Source organism: Ictalurus punctatus, chromosome 1 (assembly GCF_001660625.3).
Source record: "Ictalurus punctatus breed USDA103 chromosome 1, Coco_2.0, whole genome shotgun sequence".
Lineage (NCBI taxonomy): Eukaryota > Metazoa > Chordata > Actinopteri > Siluriformes > Ictaluridae > Ictalurus > Ictalurus punctatus.
In genome coordinates, this window is record NC_030416.2 from 37,384,101 (window position 1) to 37,407,687 (window position 23,587).

Sequence of the window (23,587 nt, forward strand, 5' to 3'; positions counted from 1 at the left end):
TTTGTAAGAAACAGAAAACACATTTCACAAAGTTGAGTACAATGCTGCCTACTTTAATATCATATACTACCCTGAACATCATCTTCATATTCTTTAGTCACTCACTGCTGTAACATATTAGGTACTTCTCAATCTTCTAACCTTGATAACCGTGCTTGTGGAGCAGGCTCTACACCAGGCTCAGGACTTTGTAGTGGCATTACAATGGACTCAGTCAGCTTCTTCCTCATTCTACCCTGCTGCTTGAATTTCCTCCAGTAAGAACGTTTCCTACGCTTCTCTCTCTCTCTCCATCACATCTGCTATTGCCTTGACTTTCCCTTGATCTCTTAACACACTCCATTTCTGATGGAATCTGAAATCTGAAAGCTTCCCTCTTCACAAGATCAGAATCTTGCCGAGCCTACTGTTTTTCTGCAGCAAATAATCTTGGTATTTTCCTGGGACACACAACAATTCTTATCTTTACATCTGTTGTTTTGGTTCCTATTAATTCCATTATTAAAACTTATCTGCATTTAGATCCTTTAGCCTTCAATCCGAGTTTCACCAAGTGTAACCGTTTCCTACTGTCCACTATGTTACCTTTACTGGGTAACACAGTTGACAGGAAACTTAGTTTACATTTTTAGTGTTTGGGGCCTATACTCAATATGGAAGCATAGAACTACTGAACACATGCTATGTTTAGAAATATATTTTCATAAATATAACAAGATTTAGTCAAATTTTCTTGTTACAATTTGCAGCAATAATACCTGTGTTCAGATTGGGGGCGCTGCACGAGTGGCAGTCTGTTGCAGGAGCTCTGAACTTTTCAGCTAAGTTTTAGTATATTTCCATTGTTTTTTGGGTTTTTTTCTTTCTACACTAATATTCGGCATTGCGTTTGCAGAAATGGATACGCAATTGTGGAGGTTAGCCATATTTATTTTTCTGTTTGTTAGACTGTACTGCTCCGCTCTGGGAGACCCATTCGGCCATGGCTCTGTTGCTTACACTAGGGAGCAGCTGTGAGCACTGAGCAACACCAGGATACTTCCTACAGAAAGACCGGTGATCCCCGAGGAAATTAGGAGAAGGAGAAGGGGAAGCAGAGCTGGACTTAAATGTTGGGAGAAAAAAAAAACCGGTACAACCCGTTCATTCCATCCGTTATTATTGGGAATGTGAGATCTCTCTCCAATAAGATGGAAGAGCCAACGGCGCTAACCACGCTGCAGAGGGAGTACCGGGAGTGTAGCATCATGTGCTTCACGGAGAGGTGGTTGAACGATCTCAGTACAGATGGGTGGGGGAATAGCGATGTTTGTGAACGAGAGATGGTATAACCCTGGGCATGTCAGGGTTAAAGAGCAGTGGTGCACTAAGGATACTGCGTAACTAGCGGTTAGCATGCGGCCATATTACCTGCCGAGGGAGTTCTTGCATGTCAACACGTTAACGGTCTACATCTTCCCCCCTCAGCTGACGCTACAGTGGCATGTGAGCTACTTCACACTGTTGTGTCACAGCTGCAAACATCGCACCCACAGTCCCTCCTTCTGATCTCCGGGGACTTTAAATCATGCTTCCCTGTCCTCAACTCTCCCCACCTTCACACAGTATGTTAAATGCCACACTAGGGGCAATAAAACACTGGATCTGCTGTATGCAAACACAAAAGATGCATAGAGTTTTTCCATCCCTTCCCCCACTTGGCCATTCAGATCACACCCTGGTCCATCTGCCATCTGTCTACATACCTTTAGTGAATAAACAACCTCCAATCACAAGGTATGTGAGAAAATGGTCTGAGGAGACTAGTGAGACACTAAGAGACTGTTTTGAGTCTACAGACTGGGAAATGCTCTGTAGTTCACACGGAGAGGACATTGACAGTCTCACTCACTGTGTAATGGACTACATTAATTTCTGTGTGCAGAACACCGTGCCTAAGAAGAAGGTTCAGTGTTTTTCCAACAACAAACCCTGGGTGACTCCAGAGCTCAAAGCTCTGTTAAAGGAAAAAAAGAGACTGTTCTGATCGGGAGACAAAGATTAACTGAGGAGGGTTCAAAAACAACTCCGAGGGGAGATAAGGAAAGGAAAATACAGAAAAAAGTTGGAGTAGCGTCTTCAGCAGAACAACATGAGGGTGGTCTGGAGGGGACTGAAAACAATTTCAGGTCACAATAAAGACAATGGGATGGGCATTGCATCCGGCGACCGTGACAGAGCAAATTAATTAAATCTGGGTTTTAATAGATTTGATTCAGCTCCATCTCCTCCCCCCTCCTACCAGACCTCAGACCTGTCAGTGACTCCACCTTTCCCTCTCGGGTCATTAGGCACCCCTCCCCCATCCGCAGACTTCCAGGAATATCAGCATCATACACCTCACAACTTCTGAGATATCAGCATTATTCAGCTCACACCTCTTCACTGCTCACCATCCCTCACTCGAAGAGGTTTCACACCCCTTTCCCCATACCACACCAATAACTCCCCCCTGCAGTCTCTCTCTGACACTCAATCAGGTGAATAAGGAGCTAAAGAAGATCAAGGCAAGAAAGGCCCCAATTGAGTTGATGGAATCAGCTCCAGACTGCTTAGAGAGACTGTGCAGATCAGCTCAGTGAGGTCATCCTGCACATCTTTAATCTGAGCCTGAGACTAATGCGAGTTCCAGTACTGTGGAAGACTTCCTGTATGGTTCCAGTACCCAAAATTGTGCATCCGAGTGAGCCAAAACACTTAAGACCGGTAGCCTTAACTTCACACCTGATGAAGTCCATGGAGAGAATTGTACTGCGACAGCTGCAGACCGAGTGAACTCAGAGCTAGACCCTCTACAGTTTGCTTACCGACCAGGCATGGGGGCTGAGCACGCCATTATCTTCATGATGCACAGGTTACTTCTACACCTGGAGAATACTGGGAGTACTGTGAGGATGATGTTTTTTTATTTTTCCAGTGCTTTCAACACAATTCAGCCATCACTGCTTAGGGGGAAGCTTTTGAGAGCTGGAGTTGATCGCCACCTGTCTACATGGATCACCATCTCACTGACAGACCACAGTATGTGAGGCTCCAGGACTGTATGTCTGATGTGGTGGTCAGCAGCACGGGAGCACCGCAGGGTACAGTTCTCGCTCCATTTCTCTTCACCCTGTACACAGCAGACTTCAGATATAATACTAACAGCTGCCACATGCAGAAGTTCTCTGATGATACGGTCATTGTTGGACGAGTATCAGAAGAGAACGATCAGGAATTCCGGGAGGTCATTGCTGACTTTGTCAACTGATGTTAATTAAACCACCTTTACCTCAATGCCAGCAAGGCCGACCCGGTCTACACAGGTGTGCATACAGGGTATTGATATCAAGAGGGTGGAGACATAAATTCCTGGGTGTTCACCTCAACAACAAACTGGACTGGTCCACAAACTTGGATGTCCTATACAAAAAGTGCCAAAGTCGTCTCCACCTGCTGAAGAGACTGAGGTCTTTTGGTGTGTGCAGGACCCTGCTTAAAACTTTCTATGACACTGTGGTAGCATCTGCTATTTTCTATGCAGTAGTTTGCTGGGGAGTTGGGTGCACAGAGAGGGACAGGAAACGCCTCAACAAACTGGTCAAGGGGGCTAGCTCTGTCCTGGTCTACCCTCTGGACAGCTTAGAGGTGGTGGGGGAGAGGAGGAAGATGTTAGCTAAGATGGTGTCTATCAGGAGCAATTCCTCTCACCCCCTGTATGAGGTTCTGGGGTCCCTGAGCAGCTCCTTCAGCAACAGACTGCTGCACCCTCAGTGCAAGAAAGAGTGCTACCGCAGGTCCTTCATCCCTACAGCAGTCAGACTCTTTAATGCAACAACAACATAATGTAGCACTGCTAACCGTTTTTTTGCATCAGCAACCCACACATTATTATTATTTGTTGTTCAGCCCTCTATTAATAATCCATTTATCCACTCATGTATATAAACAAGGTGTTACACATCTGCACATATTCAAATTATATACCTACATTGAGGTGTCCATAGTGTACATATTACCGTTATTTTTTTTTTTTACTAAATTAATTCTTATTTTTCTATTCCTATTGTGTGTGTGTGTGTGTGTATATATATATATATATACACACATACATACATACACACACACACTCTTTATTTCAATTCTATTCCTATTTAATGTGTATTGTTTCCTATCTGTTTTTTGTGTAAATTGAGCTGCTGTAACAAGGGAATTTCCCCAGTGTGGGATCAATAAAGGTTATCTTATCTTGTGTAACACTGTTGACAGTCAATTAATCCACTCTGGACACAGGTTTGCTTTTTAAACCAATATTAGGGAAAAGAGAGAGGACATAACTTCTAGTCTTTCATCCATGTGCTTCTAGAGGAAATTACATCACAATGTGCAAATTATGTGAGATTGGGACAAGCCATTCATTTTTGAAGTGGGTTTTCCTAGTGGGTAACTTGGTTAATAATGGTTTTTAGACACACATAAAATAAAGTATATAACAATAAACACTTTTTTTTTTTTAAAGAACACACCCAAATATCTTGATTATCTAAATCTAACTGAAGGCAAAACTATGAAATTAATTTATATTTGAGGTCATTTTCATGCCTCATTTCATCAACCTCATTTTTTGAAAGCTTTTTCCCCACATGTAGTAGTGTGATTGAGAAAAATATAATTTTGTACTAGAAAAATAAGCATTGGGGGTTAATATATATATATATATATATATATATATATATATATATATATATATATATATATATATATATATATATATATATATATATATATATATATACACACACACACACACATACATACACACACCACAGACATGAGATGTACCCACAATTATAGAATGACCCCTACGCTCATGCCTAGAAGTCCACACTTTCTTTCTTTTTTGTCCAGTGTCCCCCATTGGCACTTATCTATCATGGCCCCCGAATAATCTCCATCCCTGAGGTGGGCGTTCTTGTGCATTATGGCTGCCGTCATCAGCCAGATGGATGCTACACACTGGTGGTGGTTGAGATTTCCCCCCATACTGTGTAAAGTGTTTGAGTGCCTAGAAAAGCACCTAGAAAATATAAATGTAAGGAATTATTCTTTTTTTCTTTAAGCTTCTTGTAGGCATAGTATTAGGAAATGCATATGTAGGTTTATTTAATATTTTTTAATCGTATTTAGTCAATCGGATCAACGGTTCCATAGTTACAGCCAATTTCAGCTTTTCAGGTTTTATAGCGCCACCATGTGGTAAAACTGCACCACCTTTTCTGGGCCACCATAGATTGTCCTCAAACATAAGCATTCCAAATTTGGTGAAGACATCTCATTTCGTTCAAGAGTTATAGCCATTTACCTACAATGGCCACGCCTTATTCCTGTGTTTTCGCATACCGTAGCTACCTTAAGTCAAAAGTTCAAACTTTTTTTGATAACTTTTGATAATGAGACTCTATAGAATCGTTTGGCACTGGTTTTGTCCCGATTGGACGAAAAACCTAGGACTAGTTCGCAAAAGTATGTTTTACAAAAAATCCAGAAATAAAATGAGATATATGTTTTGTTCGTCTGGTCCCAAGGATTCCATAGATATAAGACACTGTGACAGTGTCTGTGACAAACGTTCAAAAGTTATGGCCATTTTTATACACATACTCACTATAGCGCCTCCATCTGGCCGATCGGGCCGAAAAGTTGTGACTGTAGTACTCTGGGCTACTACCTTCACTCAAACTTCCAGCTCTCTAGGCCTTATGGTTTGGTCTGCACGATCAGTTTTAGGGCAGAATATTAATATTAATAATAATAATAATAATAATAATAAATAATAATAATTTTTAAAAATAATAAAAATCCTTACAATTACAAAAGGGTTTCAGCCCTTTGGGCTTGAATCCCTAATTATGAAATCACGACTCTTGGATGTTCACCTGCGTTTTTTTTACTTTGTAGCTAATGAACAAAAATCACAGATATGGCACAAAACATTGTTTAATATCTGAACTGTGGAGTGTGTCCCCTGCTGTTATATGTAGCCCCTTCTAGAAAGGCTTCCCGCTAGATTTTGGAGAGTGACCGTGGGGATTTGTACCCATTCAGCCACAAGAGCAGTAGAGAGGTTGGTTGTTGGGTGAGGAGGCCTGGCATGCATTAGGCATTCCAGTTCATCCCAAAGGTGTTCAGTGGGCTTGAGGTCAAGGCTTTGTGTAGGACTCTCGAGACCTTCCAGTCCAACCTTAACGCAGCATGCCTTCATGGAGCAGTGTTACGGCTTTTCCCCTGCATGGATGTGTTTGTGTCTTTTGAGAGAGCGCTTGGTAGTATATTTTGCCCCACACTGTACACAGATAAATGGTTTCTCAACCGTATGAATTCCTTGGTGTCGTCGGAGATTACTCTCTCGATTAAAACTCTCTCCACAGTGTGAACACTGATATGGCTTTTCTCCTGTGTGAATTCGTTCGTGTCGTCGGAGATTACTCTCTCGATTAAAACTCTCTCCACAGTGTGAACACTGATATGGCTTTTCTCCTGTGTGAATACGTTGGTGTCGTCGGAGATTACGCTCTTGATTAAAACTCTCGCCACAGTGTGAGCAATAATACGGCTTTTCTCCTGTGTGAATACGTTGGTGTTGTCGGAGATTACTAGAGTCAGCAAAACTCTTTCCACAGTGTGAGCACTGATACGGTTTTTCTCCTGTATGAACGCGCTGGTGTTGTCGGAGAGTACTCTCTCGATTAAAAATCTCTCCACAGTGTGAGCAGTAATATGGCTTTTCTCCTGTGTGAACGAGCTGGTGTCGTCGGAGATTACTCGAGTGAGCAAAACCCTTTCCACAGTGTGAGCACTGATACGGTGTTTCTCCTGTGTGAATACGTTGGTGTGTTCTGAGAGTAGACTTCTGAGAAAATTTCGCCCCACACTGCACACAGGTAAATGGTTTCTCTCCTGTATGAACGCGCTGGTGTTGTTGGAGAATATAATCTTGATTAAAACTCTTTCCACAGTGTGAGCATTGATACGGCTTTTCTCCTGTGTGAATGCGCTGGTGTGTTTTGAGATTAGACCCGTGAGTAAATTTCACCCCACACTGTACACAGATGAATGGTTTCTCTCCTGTGTGAACACGCTGGTGAATTTGGAGATTACTCTCTTGATTAAAACTCTTTCCACAGTGTGAGCACTGATGCGGCTTTTCTCCAGTGTGAATACGCTGGTGTCGTCGGAGTACACTCTCTCTGTTAAAACTCTTTCCACAGTGTGAGCACTGATACGGTTTTTCTCCTGTGTGAATACGTTGGTGTGTTTTGAGAGTAGACTTCTGAGTAAATTTCGCCCCACACTGCACACAGATAAATGGTTTCTCTCCTGTATGAATGCGCTGGTGTCTTTGGAGATAAGCTTTCTGCTTGAAACTCGTTCCACACTGTGAGCACTGATGCGGTTTTTCTCCAGTGTGAATGCGCTGGTGTCTTTGGAAACTGCTCTGGTGAGTACATCTCTTCCTCCTACTGGAGGCTCTTGTGGACACCATGGTTGTTCTGTGTCTGTAGGGAGGAAAAGATGGAAGTCAATAACAAGCAACATTATCCCAATGCCCCATGAAGAACTGTTTAATTTTTCTACGCATTATCGTTAGGGACGCATCAATACCATGGGTTAAGGAGTTTCTAAAACTGCTAATTCCATTGCTCAAGAATATCAACACGGTGAACACTCCCCTACAATCGCTTAGCTGAGCTTGTGTAATGTCTCGTCTCCCCCTCCTGAGGAGACAAAACAGTTTGACAGAAGGTTTTCAGAGCTGCCCGAATGTCTTCTTTTTTCCACGGCCTAACCAAACCTGAGCTTTCAGAATCAGAATAAGCGTTACTGGCCAAGTATGCTGGAGTATACAAGGAATTTGTTGCTGGTTTATAGAGATCCTACAGTGCACACGTACAGTGCTGGATATAAACAAGACACAGTAATACAAAAAAAAACAACTAAATGACAGATACCACAGGACAGTTTACAGTGCAAACATAACACAATCTTAAAAACCACTAACCAAGAACAGTTAAGAGTAAAGTGATATTACATTGCAGTGATTGCCCAGTTTGTTAGAAAACACTATGTATTGTACAGTAAATAAATATATTGCTTTCGCTTCTGCAGCTGCTTTTATCACAGCCTTTTTAGCATTCCTTTACCTTTCAAAGGTGGGTTTGTTTTCAGGGTTTGTACTTCTAATTTTGTTTTCCTTTGTTATTATAAAAAGAAAAAAAACTGAGATTTCTGCTGTGTTGCTCAGTTTGTTTTTTCTTCTCAATGAAATATTTGTGAAAAGGAAAGGAGAAAAAAGTAATGTTCAGCAGAAACGTTCAATAGAAATGAAACTGGAGAATGAGCTGAAATAAAAAAAAAAAAAGGAAAGGGAACATACAAAAAAAAAAAAAAAAAAACTATGTACTGCAAAGTAAATAAATATATTTCTTTTGCTTCTGCAGCTGCTTTTACCAGTCTTTTTAGCGTTCCTTTACCTTTCAAATGAATAAGGAGGACCCTGTTTGAGGATTACTTTGAAATCCTTTTTCCTCACCACTCACACCAATGATTGAGGACTGGAACCGACCGGGTCACATGTGCAGCACAGTGACTAGTGTGTGACCCTGGGCTACACGATACACAAGTCACTTCATCAACAAGGTCACAATCCATGAAAGGTGCATTTTATTTAACCTGCTGTAAATCAGTGGCAGCATGAATGCTATACTGTAATTACAGCACTGTATTCTAGCTTACTCAAGAATTTTTTAATTACATCCCAAAAAAAAAAATAAAAAAAAAACTCAGAACGAAATCACATTTATTAGAGAAAGTTGAAACTACAGTTTGCACAGGAGCTGCAAAAAAAAAAGTTGTGGAAGTGGGTTATCCTGGTCAATGTAACACCATGTTCATATTTTGGGAAATAGAACCAAGTTCAGCACAAAATAGCAGGGGAATGAGTGGGTCTGGTCACACTTTTGGCAGGTGCAGGTATACAACATACTACAGTCAAACTTATATCGTTAAAGGGTCATGAAATTGCTCTACTTCAGCACCTCTTTAGTTCTAATCACAAGTTTGAAAAATGCTAGAAAAGTAGGCGTGGCAGTCTGCAGGTTGGAGGGAAAAAGAGGAGACAACACAACAACGGCTTCTGATCCAGTCGGTTTTATTCCACTTTCATTGAATTAAAATCAACAACAATCCCACAAAATGAACAAATATATTACACATGGTTATACAAGCTCACAGTACATTACACAAATAAATGCACAGCCATTTGCATTACTCTGCATCGAAAATATATATGAACAGGCTATTGCATTTTAAATAACTTTTCGGACCAATAATTTTGCGTATGTGAACCCTTAAGTTAATGACCTCAAAAAAGCTAATTGGAGTCAGGTTTCAGCACATCTGGAGTCTGGTTAAGAAAATGAGTTTGGAGGTGTGGACTACAGCTACTTTGACTGATAAAAACCCCTCAAACTTTTGGAGTTTGCTCTGCACAAGAAGCACACGGTTATGTGAGCCATGCCTCACCAAAAAGAGATTTCAGAGGATCTGCGATCGAGAATTGTTGATTTACATAAAGCTGGCAAGGGTCACAAAGTGATTTAAAAGACTTTATAAATTTACCAGTCTACAGTTAGGCAAACATTCTACAAATGGAGACACTTTGGAACTGTTGCTACTCTACCAAGAAGTGGGCGTCCAGTCAAAATGACACCAAGAGCACAACGAAGACTCGTCAATGAGGTAAAGAAATAACCCCGAATGACAGCCGAAGATTTGAAGGCATCATTGGAACTGGCGAACATCTCTGTTCATGAGTCTACAACACGCAAAACACTGAACAAGCAGGGTATCTACAGCAGGACACCACGAAGGAAGCCACTGCTTACTGAAAAGAACCTTGCAGCACGCCTGAAGTTTGCAAAAGAGCACGCTGACACTCCACAGTGGTATGGGCAAAATGTTTTGTGGACTGAAGAAACATCATCCCAACCGTAGAGTACGGTGGAGGAAACATCATGATTTGGGCCTGCTTTGCTGCATCAGGGCCTGGCCAGCTTGCATTCATTGAGCTGAAGATGAATTCCCGAGTATATCAGACAATTCTTCAGGATAATATGAGAATGTCTGTACGTCAGCTGAAACTGTGCAGAAGTTTGGTGATGCAACAGGACAACGACCCAAAACACCGGAGCAAGTCCACAACAGAACGGCGTCAGAAAAACAAAATCCACCTTTTGGAGTGGCCGAGTCAGAGCCCAGACCTCAACCCAATACAGATGCTATGGAATGACTTGAAGAGAGCCATACACGAGACGCCCAAAGAATATGACCGAGCTAAAGCAGTTCTGCAGGAAGAATGGGCTAAAACTCCTCCTGAACCATGTGCAGATCTGATCCACAGCTACAGGAAGCACCTGGTTGAGGTTATTGAGGGTTGACTTACTTTTTCCACTGCCATTTAGAATGTTGAATGAGTGTTCAATAAAAGACATGAGAGATCAGAATTTATTTTGTGTTATTTTACATATATTATATTTGTCCATACCCCTGACCTAGATGAAGATCAGATCACATTTTATGACAAATTTATGCAGAAAACCATGAAATTCCAAAGGGTTCACATACTTTTTCTTGCCACTGTGTGTGTAATGTTTCTCATTATTTTTATATTTATATACATTTATATATTTATATATATATACACATATATATATATATACATATATATATATATACATATATATATACATATACATATATATATATATATATATATACATATACATATATATATACACATATATATATACATATATATATACATATATATATATATATATATATATATAAATATATATATATATATATATATATATATATATATATATATATATATATATATAGAGAGAGAGAGAGAGAGAGAGAGAGAGAGAGAGAGATGTTTTCAAGCACTATACAAGAGCTGTCATTCAAGCATATTCTTTATTTCTTGTTTTTAAATTTAAAGAATAAATATTATTAATAACAATAATAAAGGAAGAACATAGAAGGCCCATCCATTGATCATTGGCTGAAAGATCTGTCACACTGTATTGCATTGGAAAGAATAACCTACAGTATAAAATGTGGGATCTTTTTATACATTTTCTGGAAAATAACAAAATATTAGATACCCATCACTCCAATGATTGAAATGTGTATATATATTTAGGGAATTTCTCCAGTGTGGGATCAGTAAAATTTATCTTATTGTGCTCTTGTATTTAAAAATGTGGTTATATCCATCTTAGCCTTTGTACTAGGGCTGCACACTTAATCGAATTGTCACATTTGCGACTGAAAAGTATTTTGTGCAACTGTGAATAAATATTTATTCACACCGGTGCGAGTAACCTGTTCGGAGTTGTATAATACAATTAGAATCAAAACTAGAGGAAGTCCAAAATGCATCTACACCGCACAACAGTTACTTTCACACTGTTTTTCATCTCCTCAGTCATCCGAACAAGTGTGGAAATACTGCAGAGAAGCCATTATGATGAAGAGTAACACTGAACATCACCTGCTTCAACTTCCTTATCTCACAAACCACCATCTTTTATCGATCCCGTAAAATGACCTGAACCTGCGACTGTGACCTGCTCGTGTAGACACAGCGGCGTCGGACGGAGTAAATTAATAATACTAACACTACAAGGTGGGTTTAATTCAATCTTCTTTATTAAATAATTCCTCACTAATCATAGAGACAGTATACTGTCTCGCTACACCAGGGGTGTCAGATGTACGGCCCACAGGCCAAAACCGACCTGCTAGGGGGTTCAATCCGGCCCAAAGGATGAATTTTGAAAGTGGCGAGAAAAAGAAAAAAAATAAAAATGCATAAAAAGGCACAAACTAGAAATTTTTAATAAAAGGCTATCCCTAAATTATCCTAGAGGCGCACTGTTTCAGTCAGAGTACAAGACAGGGCACAACTCTGGGACTCAGACAGAACAGCAGATGGTAGCAATGCGCTTTCTGCTGTTTGTTATTATGGTGTAGTCAAACCTATTTTCTACTCACCCTCACACCCTCATTAGCCAAAATGTCTTTGTGAAAAAGGAGAAAAGTGGATATTACTTTTCTCCTTTTATGACAAAGGACCAAAAAATGCCAAGTTTCAGGTACAAAAACAAAGTAGTCTAGACAGGACTAAGTCCTTTAAAATGCTGTTTCAGACACTGATTGCATGTAAAGAATACAGTTCTGTGAAAATAAATCCTTGCTGTAGTAATAGTTAAAAAAGGTGCAATTTAATGTTAGTCAACAGCTTCACTACAAAAGAGTCTGGTTTGGTGGAATCCTATTCTTCATGCAATGCCATGAATTTTAAAGTGCAATACTATATTTTTCAGTTATAAATACCTGTGACTTAAACTTTTTTGCATTTGTACAAACACTGTGACCAGTTGTAATGCACTCATGTAAATGATCATCAGAAGCAAACTGCACGTTTGTCTTAAGAAATCCGAGGTTGTTCATGATGTTTTGTCAAAGGATATTTCATTAAATGAAGATTTTCCTAATGTACTTGTACTTCTCTGCATGAAAACAAAAGGAAAAACATGGACTTATTATTTATAGGTAATTATGCTATGATTTTACTGGCCCAGCCCACTTGACATCTAATTAGGCTGAATGTGGCCCCGAACTAAAATGAGTTTGACATCCCTGCACTACACCAACTCAGACAGTGCATTCACTTCATTTAAACTCAGGGTTGCCAGATATCACTAGACTAGGCAACTCCAGTTTCCATGTTTTGATATCAACCCCCCAAAATGCAATATGATCAGCAGACATGGCAACACTATACTGGGGAACTGGTCTAAAACTGAAACAAACAAAAATAAAACTACCAAAAATATAAAGACAGAAAATGTGCTTAGTTAAATAAATCATATATATATATATATATATATATAAAAAGAACTTCATAAAATATAAAATGAGAAATGAAAATGTTTAATTACTATGGGTTGCATTTAACATCAATTTGACATTAAGCTTAGTTCACAATTTCCTTAGACATCAATTAGCCTTTTTGCTAATATTGATCATTTTTGTGTTAGTCTACTTTTAATTAGGACTCTTTATTGTTTAAGATATTTTAAAATAAATATTTTATGCTGTTTCTTTAACAATTAAACAACAGTATTTCTCATTGCTATTATTTTAATTCAGTTAACAGTGACCATGAGCAGAGAGCTTACATTTAACTGTTTATGACCTCCTGATTAAAGTTTAAATAAAAAAAGATTGGTATCTGGATCGGTTTCGGTCTTAAAAATCCTGATCGGTGCATCCCTAATGAACACCATTAAACTAAAGCGCTTTGCATCTGGCAGGTAAATGAACTCACCCAATCACATCCTATATGAGATTATTCAGATATATACACAATATACACAGAGTGGTGCGAGAACTGACTCCAGCCCAGAACCATGACAGTGGAAATGTCTAATAGTGTAGCTTTAAATATATTTAAGAGTAGCACACTTCAAACACTGAACATTGAGGTTTATTGTATTCGTTTACAAGGTAAACAGGTTAACAGATTAACAGATTTTTTTTGCATACAGTCTGTAAAATTAACTGAAAATATTAAATCGTGTCATGGCTCACACTATGTTCCTAAATTCTGTCATAATTGTCCAGCTCAAGTTTTCTCATGCTACTCGTGTGTTATATTGTGATACATTACTGTTACCATCTCAAAAGAAAAAAAAAGAAAAACCTTTAACTGTGCTCCTAAATTTTTGTACATTTTTGTAATGCTCCTGAAGGAAATTGTTAGCGTAGAGCCCTGAATTACCCATTACATACTTGGGTATAACGAACACATTTTAAATGCTGCAAACATTTTGTCTATCACTCACATTAGTGAATAAACACTGTAGTGCCACTTTGGAAATGAGTGAAATGATTTAAACTTACTGCTCATCCTCACACTGCACATGTACACACTGACACACAGCATTTGATCAACTCCTTTCTCTCTGTGTGTGTTCAGTAAAAGACTAGATACTAAACTTTCCCTCAACATCTTGAAAACATGAAGCTACTAGAACATCATTACTTCACTCATTTGAGGAAATACACTTTCTCATGGGCATAAACACTTCTAACACCAACAAAAGTGAATAAAACTCCCTCTGCTGCGTCACACCCACTCTGAAATACACACCGAGGGCCTATGGAGCACGTTTCTCTCCCTCTTTATCAAACAAGAAAAACACACTTAAACCCAAATTCACATACAATTGTGCACAAAATGATTCCAATACTACTTTAAAACCTATACTACATCAACACTTACACTCTTTGAGAAATAATGATGAGATTTACTTTCAAATGTCTCCACAGAAATTGGCCTCAATGGTGAAGACACGCAGCCATCCGTTTTACAAACACACACATAAGAACTGAATCACGTTGTATCTCGCGCTGCTCCCATGTGAACTCTCGCGATACTTCTGGACAGAACGGGAACTCACGTTCCTGCTTCTTAAAGGGCCGGCGTACCATTTTATCATTACATGAGAAGAACATCTGTGCACACTGCAGGGACAATACACTTAATTACGCTCCAGTCCAGTAGGTGGCGGTAATTCACCTTTAGTGGTTTGCCAACCGCCTTTAAAACAACAACAAGAAGAAGAAGTATCGCGAGAGTTCACATGCGAGCAGCGCGAGTTACAAGGTGATTCAGTTCTTATGCGTGTGTTTGTAAAACGAATGGCTGCGTGTCTTCACCATTGAGGCCAATTTCTGTGGAGACATTTGAAAGTAAATCTCATCATTATTTCTCAAAGAGTGTAAGTGTTGATGTAGTATAGGTTTTAAAGTAATATTGGAATCATTTTGTGCACAATTGTATGTGAATTTGGGTTTAAGTGTGTTTTTCTTGTTTGATAAAGAGGGAGAGAAACGTGCTCCATAGGCCCTCGGTGTGTATTTCAGAGTGGGTGTGACGCAGCAGAGGGAGTTTTATTCACTTTTGTTGGTGTTAGAAGTGTTTATGCCCATGAGAAAGTGTATTTCCTCAAATGAGTGAAGTAATGATGTTCTAGTAGCTTCATGTTTTCAAGATGTTGAGGGAAAGTTTAGTATCTAGTCTTTTACTGAACACACACAGAGAGAAAGGAGTTGATCAAATGCTGTGTGTCAGTGTGTACATGTGCAGTGTGAGGATGAGCAGTAAGTTTAAATCATTTCACTCGTTTCCAAAGTGGCACTACAGTGTTTATTCACTAATGTGAGTGATAGACAAAATGTTTGCAGCATTTAAAATGTGTTCGTTATACCCAAGTATGTAATGGGTAATTCAGGGCTCTACACTAACAATTTCCTTCAGGAGCATTACAAAAATGTACAAAAATTTAGGAGCACAGTTAAAGGTTTTTCTTTTTTTTTCTTTTGAGATGGTAACAGTAATGTACCACAATATAACACACGAGTAGCATGAGAAAACTTGAGCTGGACAATTATGACAGAATTTAGGAACATAGTGTGAGCCATGACACAATTTAATATTTTCAGTTAATTTTACAGACTGTATGCAAAAAAAATCTGTTAACCTGTTTACCTTGTAAACGAATACAATAAACCTCAATGTTCAGTGTTTGAAGTCTGCTACTCTTAAATATATTTAAAGCTACACTATTAGACATTTCCACTGTCATGGTTCTGGGCTGGAGTCAGTTCTCGCACCACTCTGTGTATATTGTGTATATATCTGAATGATCTCATATAGGATGTGATTGGGTGAGTTCATTTACCTGCCAGATGCAAAGCGCTTTAGTTTAATGGTGTTCATTAGGGATGCACCGATCAGGATTTTTAAGACCGAAACCGATCCAGATACCAATCTTTTTTTATTTAAACTTTAATCAGGAGGTCATAAACAGTTAAATGTAAGCTCTCTGCTCATGGTCACTGTTAACTGAATTAAAATAATAGCAATGAGAAATACTGTTGTTTAATTGATGAACAGCATAAAATATTTATTTTAAAATATTTTAAACAATAGTCCTAATTAAAAGTACACTAACACAAAAATGATCAATATTAGCAAAAAGGCTAATTGATGTCTAAGGAAATTGTGAACTAAGCTTAATGTCAAATTGATGTTAAATGCAACCCATAGTAATTAAACATTATTTCATTCCTCATTTTATTTATATTTTATGAAGTTATATATTTTTATATTAAATGATTTAACTAATCACATTTTCTGTCTTTATATTTTTGGTAGTTTTATTTTTGTTTGTTTCAGTTTTAGACCAGTTCCCCAGTATAGTGTTGCCATGTCTGCTGATCATATTGCATTTCGAGGAATTAAATCAAAACATGGAAACTGGGGTTGACCATTGTAGTGATATCTGGCAACCCTGAGTTTAAATGAAGTGAATGCACTGTCTGAGTTGGTGTAGTGCAGGGATGTCAAACTCATTTTAGTTCGGGGCCACATTCAGCCTAATTAGATGTCAAGTGGGCTGGGCCAGTAAAATCATAGCATAATTACCTATAAATAATAAGTCCATGTTTTTCCTTTTGTTTTCATGCAGAGAAGTACAAGTACATTAGGAAAATCTTCATTTAATGAAATATCCTTTGACAAAACATCATGAACAACCTCAGATTTCTTAAGACAAACGTGCAGTTTGCTTCTGATGATCATTTACATGAGTGCATTACAACTGGTCACAGTGTTTGTACAAATGCAAAAAAGTTTAAGTCACAGGTATTTATAACTGAAAAATATAGTATTGCACTTTAAAATTTATGGCATTGCATGAAGAATAGGATTCCACCAAACCAGACTCTTTTGTAGTGAAGCTGTTGACTAACATTAAATTGCACCTTTTTTAACTATTACTACAGCAAGGATTTATTTTCACAGAACTGTATTCTTTACATGCAATCAGTGTCTGAAACAGCATTTTAAAGGACTTAGTCCTGTCTAGACTACTTTGTTTTTGTACCTGAAACTTGGCATTTTTTGGTCCTTTGTCATAAAAGGAGAAAAGTAATATCCACTTTTCTCCTTTTTCACAAAGACATTTTGGCTAATGAGGGTGTGAGGGTGAGTAGAAAATAGGTTTGACTACACCATAATAACAAACAGCAGAAAGCGCATTGCTACCATCTGCTGTTCTGTCTGAGTCCCAGAGTTGTGCCCTGTCTTGTACTCTGACTGAAACAGTGCGCCTCTAGCGGATAATTTAGGGATAGCCTTTTATTAAAAATTTCTAGTTTGTGCCTTTTTATGCATTTTTATTTATTTTTTTTCTTTTTCTCGCCACTTTCAAAATTCATCCTTTGGGCCGGATTGAACCCCCTAGCAGGTCGGTTTTGGCCCGTGGGCCGTACATCTGACACCCCTGGTGTAGCGAGACAGTATACTGTCTCTATGATTAGTGAGGAATTATTTAATAAAGAAGATTGAATTAAACCCACCTTGTAGTGTTAGTATTATTAATTTACTCCGTCCGACGCCGCTGTGTCTACACGAGCAGGTCACAGTCGCAGGTTCAGGTCATTTTACGGGATCGATAAAAGATGGTGGTTTGTGAGATAAGGAAGTTGAAGCAGGTGATGTTCAGTGTTACTCTTCATCATAATGGCTTCTCTGCAGTATTTCCACACTTGTTCGGATGACTGAGGAGATGAAAAACAGTGTGAAAGTAACTGTTGTGCGGTGTAGATTCATTTTGGACTTCCTCTAGTTTTTATTCTAATTGTATTATACAACTCCGAACAGGTTACTCGCACCGGTGTGAATAAATATTTATTCACAGTTGCACAAAATACTTTTCAGTCGCAAATGTGACAATTCGATTAAGTGTGCAGCCCTAGTACAAAGGCTAAGATGGATATAACCACATTTTTAAATACAAGAGCACAATAAGATAAATTTTACTGATCCCACACTGGGGAAATTCCCTAAATATATATACACATTTCAATCATTGGAGTGATGGGTATCTAATATTTTGTTATTTTCCAGAAAATGTATAAAAAGATCCCACATTTTATACTGTAGGTTATTCTTTCCAATGCAATACCGTGTGACAGATCTTTCAGCCAATGATCAATGGATGGGCCTTCTATGTTCTTCCTTTATTATTGTTATTAATAATATTTATTCTTTAAATTTAAAAACAAGAAATAAAGAATATGCTTGAATGACAGCTCTTGTATAGTTCTTGAAAACATCTCTCTCTCTCTTATATTTATTTATATATATATATATATATATAATGAGAAACATTACACACACACACACAGTGGCAAGGAAAAGTATGTGAACCTTTTGGAATTTCATGGTTTTCTGCATAAATTTGTCATAAAATGTGATCTGATCTTCATCTAAGTCACGGGTACTGACAAATATAATGTGTGTAAAATAACACAAAATAAATCTGATCCCTCATGTCTTTAATGAACACACTCATTCAACATTCTAAATGGCAGTGGAAAAAGTAAGTGAACCCTTAGAATTAATAAATGGTTGACCCCCCTTGGCAGCAATAACCTCAACCAGGCACTTCCTGTAGCTGTGGATCAGATCTGCACATTGTTCAGGAGGAATTTTAGCCCATTCTTCCTGCAGAACTGCTTTAGCTCGGTCATATTCTTTGGGCGTCTCGTGTATGGCTCTCTTCAAGTCATTCCATAGCATCTGTATTGGGTTGAGGTCTGGGCTCTGACTCCGCCCCTCCAAAAGGTGGATTTTGTTTTTCTGAAGCCGTTCTGTTGTGGACTTGCTCTGGTGTTTTCGGTCGTTGTCCCGCTGCATCACCAAACTTCTGCACAGTTTCAGCTGACGTACAGACATTCTCATATTATCCTGAAAAATTGTCTGATATACTCGGGAGTTCATCTTCAGCTCAATGAATGCAAGCTGGCCAGGCCCTGATGCAGCAAAGCAGGCCCAAATCATGATGTTTCCTCCACCGTACTTTTACGGTTGGGATGATGTTTCTTCAGTCCACAAAACATTTTGCCCATACCACTGTGGAGTGTCAGCGTGCTCTTGTGCAAACTTCAGGCGTGCAGCAATGTTCTTTTCAGTAAGCAGTGGCTTCCTTCATGGTGTCCTGCTGTAGATACTCTGCTTGTTCAGTGTTTTACGTATTGTAGACTCATGAACAGAGATGTCCGCCAGTTCCAATGATGCCTTCAAATCTTCGGCTGTCATTCGGGGTTATTTCTTTACCTCATTGATGAGTCTTCGTTGTGCTCTTGGTGTCATTTTGACTGGACGCCCACTTCTTGGTAGAGTAGCAACAGTTCCAAAGTGTCTCCATTTGTAGAATGTTTGCCTAACTGTAGACTGGTAAATTTCTAAAGTCTTTGAAATCACTTTGTGACCCTTGCCAGCTTTATGTAAATCAACAATTCTTAATCATAGATCCTCTGAAACCTCTTTTTGGTGAGGCATGGCTCACATAACCATGTGCTTCTTGTGCAGAGCAAACTCCAAAAGTTTGAGGGGTTTTTATCAGTCAAAGTAGCTGTAGTCCACACCTCCAAACTCATTTTCTTAACCAGACTCCAGGTGTGCTAAAACCTGACTCCAATTAGCTTTTTTGAGGCCATTAACTTAAGGGTTCACATACTTTTTCCACAGGCACTATGAGGTTTTTTTTTTGGTTGTTCTCAATAAAGACATGAAAAAGCAGAATTTTTCAAGCATCAGAGTGCTTGAAAAGTCCTGTAATTTCATTATGAAGCATCTGTGTGATCCCTGCATTCAGTGTGAGGGATCAGAACACAGCCGTTGTGTTTAACTCGTGTGTGTGTGTGGGGGGGGGGGGGTTTCGTCAGACGACGTCGTGGTTATAAAATCATGATTTTATCAGTGCAGAGCAGCGGCTTGGAAGCAACTGCTGGTGAACATGTCGTCTTAACGCGCTGCATTTCAGTCACTAACCCTAGATCTCTACTGAGTTTGTACAAATGTTATTTTAAGTTACATAATGAATAGAAATTTAATTGAATTTGATGATAATGAATTTTGTTGAGTAAAGTGGACGCGCTTTCCTGAGACAGACGCTTCACACTGAGAGATCACGTACCGGAGTTGAGAGACGCCGCGTGTTCACCGGTCTAGGTGAGGTGAGTTTGTTTCCGCGGTGTAAAGACCCATTCACACTGGAGTTCGAGAGTGTTGCAGGGCTTTCTCTACGGTACTGATTGATAAATTGTCTTCTATAGACACAAGTCTTTAAAACAAATGCAATCCTTCCATACCATGAGTGTAACCGGTAGAGCTCCTTGAGTATAACCGATCGAACGGCTTCTATGCGTCAGTAAACGCTGCAAAATTATTGGTCTGAAAATTTATTTAAAATGCAATAGCCTGTTCATATATATTTTCGATGCAGAGTAATGCAAATGGCTGTGCATTTATTTGTGTAATGTACTGTGAGCTTGTATAACCATGTGTAATATATTTGTTCATTTTGTGGGATTGTTGTTGATTTTAATTCAATGAAAGTGGAATAAAACCGACTGGATCAGAAGCCGTTGTTGTGTTGTCTCCTCTTTTTCCCTCCAACCTGCAGATTGCCACGCCTACTTTTCTAGCATTTTTCAAACCTGTGATTAGAACTAAATAGGTGCTGAAGTAGAGCAATTTCATGACCCTTTAACGATATAATAAGTTTGGACTGTAGTATGTTGTATACCTGCACCTGCCAAAAGTGTGACCAGACCCACCCATTCCCCTGCTATTTTGTGCTGAACTTGGTTCTATTTCCCAAAATATGAACATGGTGTTACAAATGGATAACAAGAACCACAAAGGCAGATCGTAATTGCAAGAACTAATGATCCAGACACGCAAACAGAACAACTGGACTCACAAGCCAACAGAGGCCAGATCGTCCACATGGAAGGGGACGTGACAATAACTGCACTGAGGACCGAGGAAGGGGAATGGTTGAAGACAAGACTAGGGAATCTGGAGGGTTTGGTACTGGAAAAAGGAAGAGAATTCCACCAAGTGAAAGAATTGGCCAGAAGTGCATACGAGGCTGCTGCGGGAAGTCGCAATGTAGGTCACGCACAATTGGATAGTATGAAATTAATGGTGGAAATCAAACAACAGATGGACTACGCCATAGAAGATCAGAAGGGATTATTAGAGTTAACTAAACAAAGGTTGCGTGAACTAGAAGGGACGGAGACCTCAGTGGAGGAGGAAGATGAAATAGAGGAAAGAGGGGAAGCTGATATGGACTTTACTAATGTAAATGCCCAAAACGATGAGCGAGGTGGCTCTGGCCAATATGGGAGGATGGCATTACGTGACCGAAATTCACTCCAAGCTCCAATTCGATTTACAAATGAGGGCACTAGCAAGAGATCTGCTACAAGAACCGTGCAGAAAGAGAAAAAGAACGGGAACCCTGCCGCCTTTTACCCATTGGCGATGAAGGGTAAGGCAGTGCAATATGTACCGTGGACCTTTATGGACTTAACAGGATTGGTACAGAAACTTCCAAATCTGTGCAATGGAGGTTAAAGGTGGATAACCATGTTTGTGGAGAAAACAACAGGACAACTGTTGACCATTGGAGACATAAAAGCCATATTGTTTCAGACTGTGGGCAAAGGCTGAACCAAAGAAATAATGGAGATGGCCAACTTGAAGAAAGAGATGGATGATCCCAGGTGCGATCCAATGCCGTTTGGCCTGAGGCAGAATATTGTGTGGGGAGCAATACAAAAAAATGTACCCCACAAAGTTAGATCCAGGACAGCTATAAACTATCAAACATAAAAAGGAAGAAAATATAATGAAATTTGTGTAAGACTTTCAGGACAAATGGAGAGACGAGACAGGAGGCAAATGGGACTAATCCTCTCCCAGTGCAGGACTCTTCAGGATGATGCTAAGGAAGGCCCTACCTGAGGATCTGCAAGAAAAATTAGAAGGCATAGTGGGATTGAATACAATGGAACGGAACTCATTCATAGCACATGTAACACATCGTGTAGATCAGTACAGGAAAAAGAAAAAGGAAACTAAAGAAGCAGGCGAGGCATTGACGACCCAACTGTACAAGGCACAGCTGGGAGAGATAGTAAGAGCAAAGCAAGAATAGAAGGAAAAGAAGAAAGAGGGTGCCAAACAAGCTGCGCTGATGGTGACACCACAAGCCACGGCACCGCAGGAACAAACAATTGCGGCCGCCGTCCCAGTGGCAGCACCGACACAAGCACAAGTGACATATGCTCCTGTACCGACACCTACAATGCAGCTGGCACTTGTTGAATACATGTATGCAGGAAGGCCCCAAGCCCCCCAGAATTACAGATTCCAAGGACTGATGCCCCAGAACAGTGGCCGAGGCAGAGGGTTCTTTCATGGAGGTCCCATGCAAGGACCCACCAGACAGAGCATGTCTGCTGAAGGATGTTGGACATGTGGAGACCCAAGTCACCTCAAGAGAAATTGTCCACAGGCAATGGCCAGGTAAACATAGGGAGATCATGTGGATAGGGCTGAGAGGAGAGGTCAGACCCTAGAGCCACAAGCCATGGGACAGGGACAAGGGAACCAATGGATGGAATACAATGGCAGCCCCCAGTGACTCCTGGAGGGTCGATGTTTGGCCCCAATGGAGGGCCAAACCCACACCAGTGTTGAAGAGGCCCAGAGAAGTCAGAGGGGGACCTGATGCAGTATATCACCACACTGCACCTGGAACAAGAACCAACGGTCCCGGTGTCAGTTGGGAAGGGATTAAAGGTACCCTTCATGATTGATACAGGGGCTACTTATTCAAGCATCGGGAAAGAAGGCTCACAGCTCCCCATCACCCGTAAAGCGATTCAAACTATGGGCTTCTCAGGAAAAATACAGACATTACGCTTTACAGAGCCTCAGGAACTTACATTCGATGGTGTTACTATACAGACACCCCTGCTATATTCTCCAGGGGCACCAGTGAACTTACTAGGCCGAGATGCCCTGTGTAAACTAGGTACAATGTGACCCGACTGGGCTGTGGGTTACCTTTCTGATGCCCATAGCTACACAGTACTTGCTCCTCCAAGAACAAGACACAACTCCACCAGTTCCTGACAAAGTGTACTGGTTGGAAATGGAGGACATGGAGAAATCGGAATTATGGGAAAAGTTTAAAGAATGGAAACTCTGGCTGAAGTATATGCATCCAGACTGCCATGAAACACAAACTCCGTTACACTGTCACACGTTACAAGTGTGACAAGGGAGGACAGGATGAGGAGTTTGCCCAGTTGTGGGAAGAACTCGAAGAAGGATGTAAAGTAGCAGTAAAGACTTTGGATGTAATAAGTGGACCCCAAGGGATAGCAGCCATGGTACAACTGCCAGAAAGACTGAAAAATTGGTACCAGGTGGAGGATGCAGTCCCCCATGTCTCTCTTATGGTCGCAAATAAGTTTGAACCTAAAGATTTAGGACCAG

The 23,587-nt window shown here is 39.8% G+C and overlaps 1 protein-coding gene across 3 annotated transcripts in view; it reads right to left on the reverse strand.

The window, feature by feature from the left end:
- The window catches only part of LOC108269531 (zinc finger protein 420), a 36,901-nt gene extending 22,317 nt beyond the window's left edge, over positions 1 to 14,584 (reverse strand). Inside the window, exons 1-2 of one of the 3 annotated variants that reach the window (XM_017477264.3) lie at positions 14,467 to 14,584; positions 6,000 to 7,574 (exon numbers count right to left, since the gene is read on the reverse strand). In XM_017477264.3, the coding sequence (XP_017332753.2) occupies positions 6,290 to 7,561 (1,272 nt within the window). In that variant the 5' untranslated portion in view covers positions 7,562 to 7,574; positions 14,467 to 14,584 and the 3' untranslated portion in view covers positions 6,000 to 6,289. Of the gene's footprint in view, positions 1 to 5,999; positions 7,575 to 14,437 lie in introns of those variants that run through there. The other 2 variants (XM_053684435.1, XM_053684423.1) reach the window with 2 other exon arrangements.
- Between the last annotated feature and the right edge of the window lie 9,003 nt (positions 14,585 to 23,587).